General features: G+C 44.4%; 1 protein-coding gene across 1 annotated transcript; it reads left to right on the top strand.

Moving 5' to 3' along the window:
• Positions 1-320: 320 nt before the first annotated feature.
• cdkn1cb (cyclin dependent kinase inhibitor 1Cb) lies at positions 321-2,480 on the top strand. Its single transcript, XM_079278994.1, has 3 exons — positions 321-1,020; positions 1,171-1,288; positions 1,776-2,480. The coding sequence occupies exons 1-2, from the start codon at positions 486-488 to the stop codon at positions 1,284-1,286; spliced, it is 651 nt and encodes a 216-aa protein (XP_079135120.1). The 5' UTR covers positions 321-485; the 3' UTR covers positions 1,287-1,288; positions 1,776-2,480.
• Positions 2,481-10,018: the final 7,538 nt, after the last annotated feature.

Raw genomic sequence — 10,018 nt, 5'->3', positions numbered from 1 at the left:
TCGATGCACAACCAGCAGCTGCTTGTGTAAGTACCCAAAATGTGATCCAAAAAAAATGCAGCTCCATCAGTTTGACGCTGACACCGAGTCCGCTCAGTGTTGTCAGAGGGTTGACTCTCCGGGAGGAAAAACGAAATCGCTGCGCTCTGCCCCGCGCACAGCCGAGTGGGCACCGGGGGCCGATGGGAAATCAGGGTGGGGGTTGAGGGTTTCGTTTGGAGAGGGTTGGGCTTAAGACCAACCAATAAGATGGTCTCCCGAGGTGGCTGCGCTGACAGAGGAGTTGTCGGTAGGTTATATACTCCACGTCTCACCGAGAAGGTACATTTAAACCGAATTCTGTGGCGGAGACGAGAGTGGAGAAAGAGACGCGCACTTAAGGCACAACAAAACAACAACAGCTGATACTCTCTCATCGGGGATCGGTCAGCCGAATAGGGCATCTTAATCTGTGTTTTGTTGCTTTCGTTGGCAAGATCTTGGAGATGTCCAACGTCCAGTTATCGTGCAGCGCGCTGGAGAGGCTGGTGGCCAGGAGGACCTTCCCTCTCCACAGACGCACGAGCGTCTGCCGCAACCTATTCGGACCGGTGGATCACGACGAACTGAGCCGGGAGATGAAAGACAAGCAACGGGAGATTTCTGAACGGGACCAGCAGAGATGGAACTTTAATTTCGAGGCCAACACTCCGTTGGTCGGGGATTACGAGTGGGAAGAGGTGCCCGTGGATACGACCCCTGTGTTTTATCAGGACTCTGTACAGAACGGCAGGACCAGGGTAGCCGAGACACCCGTCAAGCAGAGGCCCTCCTCGGACTCTGTTCTCCCGGAGACCCCTGATATGGATGTACTGGAGCGCTTGGCCGTGCCCGAGAGCAGCGGCGCTCCGTGCCCGGTGGAGGTTAACCAGGAGAACCGCACAGACAAGCTCAACTCAGGGAGGCCATCTCACAGACAAGTCCCGTGTGTTAGACGCAAGATAACGGCCGTTGCTGACAACAACAATACACACATCACAGGTAAATACACGACCCTTTAAAAACCTCCCTGTTTAGGGTGTTTGCGCTCTGGGCTTCAGGGCTGCGCTCTGTATCCAAATGATGCGCGTCGCTCTCCTCCTCAAGTGGATTTTTGTGTGTTAATGGTTTTAATTTCTTCGTTTCCCACAGACTTCTTCGTGAAACGAAAGAGGGCTGCTGATAAAAAGTCGAATGAAACGAGCGCTTGCCACCACTCCAAGTCTCCAATCCCGGTGGAACAAACTCCACGAAAGAGGATCCGTTGAAGGTATGAAGATTTCTCGTATTTTCTAAACTGTTAACACCATTTTCAAGTCGTTAAATCGGGTCGGGGTCTTGTGACACCTCAGACGATACAACTGTTAATTATTAAGACTCGTGTTAAAGTCTACGGCTGTTTTATAATCTGTTATTTCTGTTTTTGTTTTTCCTGCGTTAATTGGTAATGATTGCGTGAGCCTAAAAAAAAAAGGGGAAAAAAAAAAAGAAAAAGCGCAGGAAGGCAGGCGGTCTTATCTGGGAGGGGGTGGGGGAGTTTGCGGTGGCGAAATCGCAGTAGTGTGATAGTAGTAGCTGTAGTAACACCAGTGGATGGGGGAGGGTGAAGTGCGTCACGATGTGGCGGGAAAAGTCTCGCGTAAAGGGTGACGCCCGCCGCTGAAGTCCCATCTCCGGTTTCCTCGGAGAGCTGACTCGCGTCTTTCTTTGGAACGACAGAAAAAAAAACTGACCGTGTTTCAATTATTTCCTCCCAGGTGTTTCTTTTTTTTTTTTTTTTGCACTATTTGCCTGCGCATTTTTTTGGAGGATCGAGACGAGGATGTTTTTCTCCCTGCTTCTTCAACGCAAGAGAGGAGAAAACGGGGAGACAGAAGCTCGACCGGCCGGTTGCTTCGGCTCGGTGCGCCTCGGCGGAGCGCAGCCTGAACACTCGGGACCAAACTCTCAGGACTGAAACGGTTTGGGGGAGGAAAAGAGAGGACATGTCGACCGAATGACTTCTATCCAGTACAAATGTAGCATCCATTGTTGCTTTTGCATACAGCCACTCGACAGTGTTAAATGTTTTAACATCTGTGCAATCCTAAATTACTTTAAAAATAATTGTCTACACTGGCCAAAAGTGTACAGCTTTACAGAGACAACAGCCTATAATTGTTCATTTCTGTTCTGTTTTTTTCTGTATATGTATATTTTAATAAGTCTATTCTAACTTATAATTTATTTATGTTTCTTTATATTTGTTCAAATGCCATGATTTAGCCAAAGGGCATGTTTTCATTTGATTATTTCCATTTTGTGTTGTGATGTTTTGCAATCATGTAGCTTAGTAGTCAACACTTGAAAAAAACATATAGGTTTCTTTGTGTTTCTGAGCCGTTTCTTTGTGTTTGCATACAAATGCCATAATTATGTCTTGTAAAAAGATGAGAATAAAATATTCTTCACTTCAACATTAAGCCGATTTGTTGGTGTGCTTTGTCTTGGTAACTTTATTGTTTTTGCTCTGTGTGTTTTGAAGCAAAACTTGAAACTGAGAAAAGAGACTTGTTGTGTTGTCTGGCTTCTGTGGTTTTTGTTGTTAATCTAGAACAAAACCAGCAGCTTTCATTATATAGCCTACTTGGCAGCAATTATAAAGATGAATTATTATATTTCACACAAGTATTGCTGCGAGGAAAGCACAAGAAACACCACCAAGAATCCACGCAGCGTTATCGCAGACGTTTATGACTCCCCCCGGGGGAGGGGGGGGGGCGCAGGTACATTACTTTTCATTGAGCTCCGCCTGTATCTGTCTGCCTCTGCGGGCTCATATACCTTGCGGGGGCAAAACGCATTCAGACGTGCAGCCTTGAGCCACATGGCAGCTGCGGAGTATAGGCTGGGATTTAAAGGCCCTTTCGCCCCTCTAAAGAAGCAGCAGCTGCCTTTGGATCCCCGCTTTGTCCGCCATGAAGACACCCCCACATCCACCCGCACTCAACAAGCCCTCTAAAGACCCACACACACACACACACACACACACACAGTTTACCCCGCCGTGGATACACCGGGCGTGGAGGCCACCTGCCAGAGCTGGAAAAAGAGAACTACTAGTCTTTGTAATTGTGATCTTCTATTGAAACAAACCATTCAACAGGTCATACTTGCAAGTTTACCCTTAATTGAAAGAAGCCAAAATGAAGCAGCGTCTGAATGCGCGCGGGCCCCGTGCGCGCAGCGGCCAGTCAGTGCAGTGCGCAGGAAACAAAAGGCACATTTCATAGTTTTCTGTACGTTTCTCCATTTGTTTGAATTGCTTTGACTATCTGACATTAATGTTGTGATGAAAATTGAGACTTTTGATGGCCAGGGTGACTTTGTCAGCTCCATGCAGCCATAAGCTCTGACGGGCTTGTTCTGATTTCCAACACAAAGCGCTCTGCGGCTCCATTCTTTCCTTTTTGTTGCCATATGGCAAATCCATGTAGACATAGCCAAGACCCATTCAGTCAGCCACAGAATGTCCTGCATCAGAGAACAAAAGACACTTTGTCTGGCTGCTCTATTGATACGAATGGGCGAAAAAAATATTATAATTAATCTATGGCTATATCCAGCTAATTAACGCCCATATGCCCACGGGGAGCTGCGAGGCCATTCAGTGCAGTTTTAAATTCTCAATAGTTTACATGTTAAAGACAACAGCTGTTCGTGTGTTACTTTAATGAAGTCCCCGCTATGTTGGAGACTGGACACATTCAAGGGCTCAAGTCCCCCCTCAGAGTTAAAAGGGTCATCTGGCTTTATTTGTATCTACAGCTGTGCAACTCTATAAAATGTGTCCCCATAAATAGAACTTTCAATCGCGTTCGCTCCCTCAAAAAGGTATTGAATTTGAGCCATTGCGGCAGAGGTCAGAGGTTAAGGCCTGAAATTCAACTCATGTGAGCTTCTTTCAGGATAAAAAACACATTGTGTTTTAAACAGTAAATCATTTGAATTAGACTGTCATGCATAATAAGGGAGCTTTGTCTAAAGGAATAGGAGCTTCGATGCCAAAGCTTTAATATTTTATGCCCTGATGGATTTTTTACAGTTTAAATGGACACAGAATATGTTGCATGACAATTATAACTCAATTCAGCCCTGCATGATGGAAATAAAGGAAAGAGATGACAGCTAACATATAGACCTCATTAACAAGCCCAATAGAATATAATTAAACAACCAGCTGCTGATGGAGAGTCAGCCGAACCCTGTAGTCTCCCATCTGACCTTTAACTCGCTTTCATTTTTTTCAGTCATCAGTAAAACCATGATCAAATGTCCTGAACAATGATGTATATGCTGTGACATATGTAGCACATCTGAGTTATGCTGTTTTCAATGACATCAAAATAAAGGAAGTGGACCTTTTAATCTGTTATCATCCTGAAAAAATAACCCCAGATGAATGTGAACACCAAAAATGTTTCAACTATTTCTTTCGTTAAAAGAACCATACTTTATATCCGGATATCATTCATTTCAATTCGATCAAATTTAAATCTACATTGCAAGATTTACAAATAATGCAGTATTCTGTTTTTATTTCTTATATTCTACTTTGAAACTAAGTGACAAAAATGTGCATTTGCCAAAGAGAAACGAATAAATGTTCTACATCCGAGTCAATTCGATCTTTATTTATCACAGTGATAAAAGACGTGATGAGTTAAGTTAAATAAATGAAATGGATCGTATAAAATACATTTAAATGCAGGAACAGTGCGTCCTCTGTACTTGCCTTTGCAGAGTTTGTTATTTCTGTCTTCCTGAATTGACTGCGAATAAAATCTTCCCAGTTCTCAGTAAAATGCGTCGTTGCTTCCTCCACATGGTTGCTCCTTTATGCCCATAAAGGAGCAACCATGTGGAGGAAGCAACGACGGCTTAGATGCAGCCACTTTGACATACAGTGGCTTTGGGGCTTCATGCAAATGTATCAACAAAAAATATAATTTCAGAGAAAAAAAAAATAACAAGCCGAAATCGCATTTTCCTCTCAGAACCAACAATTAACGGGAGAGTCTGCGGAGGCTGCAATTATACATAGAAAGGAGGAAAATCAGCCAAGAGGAATTAGCATTTTCCATGACCATCTGGCATCGGCGCAGGCGACGGGGAACAAAGGCGAGCTGGATGGAGAGGAGAGGCGAGTGTGCCATCGCATTGACCTGCAAATGAGGCTTTGTCACCGAGTTAAAGCTCCCTAACCCCCTTTACCCCCCCTCGCCAAAAAAAGACTTCTTTTTTTAACCTATAGCGTAACAAATGGAGGCCTCGATTCAGGTCTGAGTGTGTTTAGAAGCTGCAGATCAAAACAGTTATTGAAAAAGAGCAAACAATCTCGTCCTGCAGGTCGGTTTAGGCGAAATTAAAGTCTTCATTGAATCAAACAGTTTCCTATTTTCCATAGAATTTGAAATAAAGGCGAGTTATTAAGGTAAACCAAGGCAGGATGGAGCGAATTATTTCCCATTGCTCTTTAATTGTTTTCAGGAATGAAATAACTCAAATGACTGAAAATCAAACTGAGAGAATGGATATCCCAAACATGGCCTTTGACCTCGCTACTTTACGCATCAAAAGGCCTCTTTTATATTTCTTTGACGCGTTTCTTTCACAAGCCTCGCTTTAATTTCACAATGAATAAAGATCTCAACGGAACCTTCAGACGGGTTCCTTCTCGTTTTTGCCTTAATGCTTGCGCACGATCTCCAGTGCAGTGACATAAAAGTGCGTGTGTGTGTGTGGGAGGGGGGGGGGTTGTTTGTTGGATTGGTGGACACCTGTGACCCCCCTCAATCAGCCGCCCCCCCCCCCTCCACTCCATGATTGAAATGGGCAGAAGGAGGCCCACGTGTTTGCATAAAGGTGATTGTATCCGGAGGAGGGAGCTATCTCTTTCTCTCTCTTTATCCCTCTGTGAGTGTGTGTGTGTGTTTCTTTCTCCCCCCTCTCTGTGCATCTCTCTCTCTCTCTCTCATCTCTCTCTCTCTCTCTCTCTAGAGTGTGTGTGTCAGAAACGAATTGATGTGTCCCAAACAAGCCCCATGCAAAAACAATAATGCACAATCATAACAACACATGTAGGTCCGTATTGGAATATTACAGACCAAACAACATGGTAAATATTAAAATACATTACATCAATTACATCATCAATAGAGTCGTACGAATATTTCAGCAGATGAAGCATCTGAAGTTCTTTGAGTCATGTCTTATGATAATATCATAGGACTGGGATGTTATAATAATACTAATGTTGATGGTGAATACTTTGTATTTCAGTATTTGGTTACAATGAGGCCACAGAAGCTTCAGTATTAGTAATACTCTTAGAATATGTCAAATAGTTTAAATAGCACGAGGGACAATTGGGGCAGTATATAAAGTATCAATAAGAGAAGAGCCCAATTTTATCGAAATGTTGAAGGTCTTCGTTTTGTTTTGGGTTCTTATAGACGCAGACGTTCCCCGATGTATTTTTTTTCCTCCCTGTTGGGCCCTTTTCTCTTGACATCCACTCAGTATTCATGCCTGTGGATAACAAAGAGCACGGCTCAATCCACGCAGGAGGCGGTGTGACAGGGAACTCGTGGCAGCTTTTCAAATATCTTCTTTCTGTCTCCTCCTTTTCTTTGCATCACGACTTTGGTCTCAGTTGGACGGGGGGGGGGGGGGTAATCAGCCTCCCACCTCAATCTCTAATTCACTTTGCTCTCCGCACGCATCAAGGGGATCGGATTTAACACTGCGCAGAAGAAAAGCAGATCCTTTACAGTGTTTCACAACGTGATGGAACGAGCAGCTTCATGTCAAAACAAAAATACTTTTAAAAAGTTGGTTGAATTGTTCTTCTCATCTGTTCTTTAAAAATACGTTTTGAACGTTTACTGTTATTATAAATGCAGGACATTTGATAAACAATAAATCCAGAGTGTTTATCTGAATTATAATTATAATTAACGCTTTTATAATCTTTTGACCATCCTGTTTATTTTATTTCAGCAGGAGTAGATTGAGCATTCTGTAGGCTTTGCATTTAGAAGAATTATTGACCTGCATATTTGGAGAGATCGATGCATGCACACTGCAAAAAAGTGTATATTTTAACAAGTAATTTGGTCGACTATCGTCCAGTATTGTGTTAATACAGGTGAATCTTTCCAAGTATAAAGGCAGATTGAAATGAACCTCTACACCTCAAAGACAATAGAAACAATGAAGGTGTTCCTCTGGCTGAGGCATGCTTCTTCCCACAGTCGGAAAAAAAAAAAATGAGACGCAACACTTCACTCATTGACTTATGCTGCGTTCACACCGGTCGCGTTGATTTTTTGACGCACTGCAAAATCGCGTCCAACGCGCCGCCGGTCGTGTTCACACCAAACGCCGCAAAATCGCGTAGCGCCGGAGAGGGGGCGTGGTTTATCGACTAGAAGCCGTTCACCTGGCTTTCAACCGTGAAAGGAATAAGGACAATTGCTGCTTTGTACGTGTCGTGGAAGTCCCTCAAACGTCGGAATGCCAAACGCCGTCATGTCTGGTTCATAATATTGTTCAGAGGAGCTCCGTGGATTGTATCGAGCTGTATTCACTGTGTCTAGCAAGCCACCGGTCGCTGTTTACTACAGCTGTAGGAACACAACATAAACTGATTTGGCTGTGATTCAACGGAAAATAAACCGACAAAAAGGGACTCCGAAATAACTACGTAATGATACCGATTTGTAGGCTACTTGTCTTCTCAATGGAGCTCTGATGGATCGGTGCTAGGCTATGCTAACATCGTAGCAGCTCCACCAGCACTCAATAACGTCACGTAGACGTAAATACGGCAGCGTCTATTCATTGTTTGTACCGTATGGTTTACACACACACATGTATACACATAGTTTGGTCCGTCTCTATCGATATGAGGTATCGTAGAGCTCTGGGTGAACACAGACAGCTACAGGATTTATTTCCTGATTCAACAATGGCAGGAAGTCAGTGATGACAGGGGGAGCAACTCAACGCTGATAGGCTATCGCGTCACGCGATTATTTCGCAGAAGTTGAAAAATTTAAACTCGCGCGTTGGCGATTTTGCGGCGTCCTACGCAAAAACGCGTCCAACGCAAAAACGCGTCCAACGCAAAAACGCGTCCGACGCCAGTCTCATTGCGTCTATGCATAGACTTTGTATGTAATCTCGACGCGCGTCAAAAAAATCAACGCGACCGGTGTGAACGCAGCATTACGATCGACATTTTTTCCAGTGTAAAGACCATCTTTTGTAGGACAGCCAGTTTTTCCCGCCTGAGAAGGTGAAGAGGTCATTGAGGTCTGTTGATTTGGCGCCAAGCAGCAGCACCAAATTCCGTCATCCTCATTCCAACACAGAAACATCCAAAATACCCCAAATGTCAAAAAGAGTTCAAACTCGTTTATGATAGTTTACGCTGACAAAAATATCACCTGAAGTCAGAGACAACTCAAAGTCTTTCAACTACACCCACACACACACACACACACACACACACACACACACACAACAACTTTCCTGCTTGACTCAACATGTCAAGCAGGAAAGTCAATAAATATTTTTTCACCTCACTCTTCAACACCGAACAAACAACATCAGAGCTGAAGGACCTGGTCATTTATGTGAGCAAGTGTCTGAGCTGCCAAAGTGTCCTTGAGAAAGACACTGATTCCTGTTTGATTGATCCTGGAGCTGACCCTGAGCTGCAGTTACACAAACACAGGCACCATCAATAGATTGCCATCAACGTGTGGTGCGTGTCTCTGTGTTTTTACGAGTGTTGCATTGCCACAGAGGACACCCAGTGATGCTCTGTGACCATTGAATGCCATAACATCACATGTGTCAGGGGAATTTTAATCTAACAGAATGTCTAGGCCACTCTAAAAAGGTCTTTAAACGTGTAAAAACCTGTCCCATGCTATGTCCTGATAGCTCAACTTCATTATTTGATACCGAATTATAACAACTTTTGAGGCTGATGTGTGGATGATTTAATCCTGTCGTCTGTGGCGGGCTGGTGGTGTGTTGAGAGAAGCTGTCAGAGCATGCAGCGGCTCACGCTCAGTCAAACAGCGACCTACTGTGACCCCTTTGAGTTTCACACATACTGTACATATCAAAAACTGCATAGCTTCACTAGCGAGTGATGGCTTTACAACCGGAGAGCCATATGCGGCTCTGCAGGGAGGTGCCTGCTTCATTGTGGCAGTAATTGGACAGAGAGGAGAGAGGAGGAGACACAGATAGCTGCGATGACACTTGAGAAATGAGATCTAACTCTATCCCAGCGGCAGTCCTGACAGCCCGAGTCCTCCACCTCCATTCTTCTACTCTCTCCCTTTGTCCGGATCCTATTCAGTCCCCCTGAAACAAACCTGTTCCCCTTCACATCCCTTCTTGCATGGGATGTGAGTCCTCTGTTGAGCGGCTGCTGTCTCTGTTTTATCTGTCCATCCATCCATCGCTGACGCCTCTCCTCCTTGCTCTTCTCCTCTCCTCCCTGTCCCTCTCTATTGGTAGAGCAGTTTTCTTCTCCTTCAATCATCTTGGGTCATAAAACTTGGGGAGGAGGGCTAGCAGGCGGTGTTTTCAGGGCTGGCTTCACCGCTATGGGTGCACTGACTCGGACTAATGCTATTCACGCCTCACATTTGCTCGCCAGGTCCCATGAAAAGGGATGGCTGCGGCAGCCTTTATGGGACGCATAACAAAGGACCATCATTCATCAGGCTGCATAGCACCGAGGAACGGCAGAGTTCGGGTTCATACCGCTAGCCCTCAGCTGCTTGCGTCTGCGAGCATCATTTTTGGACATGGTCGATTTATTTTGAAAAAACAGCTTACTTACAAAGAGAAGAGTTGACGACGTCAAGCTGAAATGTCGAAAGATTCTTCTTCGTTTTGTTTACGGAAAGTTCAATTTGTTCTTTACATTTGA

Source organism: Melanostigma gelatinosum (assembly GCF_949748355.1).
Source record: "Melanostigma gelatinosum genome assembly, chromosome: 1".
NCBI lineage: Eukaryota > Metazoa > Chordata > Actinopteri > Perciformes > Zoarcidae > Melanostigma > Melanostigma gelatinosum.
This window is presented reverse-complemented; position numbering and strand designations above follow the sequence as displayed.

Bases quoted from the DNA above. Each gene is read 5' to 3' on its own strand.
- cdkn1cb (XM_079278994.1), top strand. From the start codon at position 486: ATGTCCAACGTCCAGTTATCGTGCAGCGCGCTGGAGAGGCTGGTGGCC. The intron at 1,021-1,170 runs GTAAATACACGA...CGTTTCCCACAG, and splicing joins CAACAATACACACATCACAG to ACTTCTTCGTGAAACGAAAG.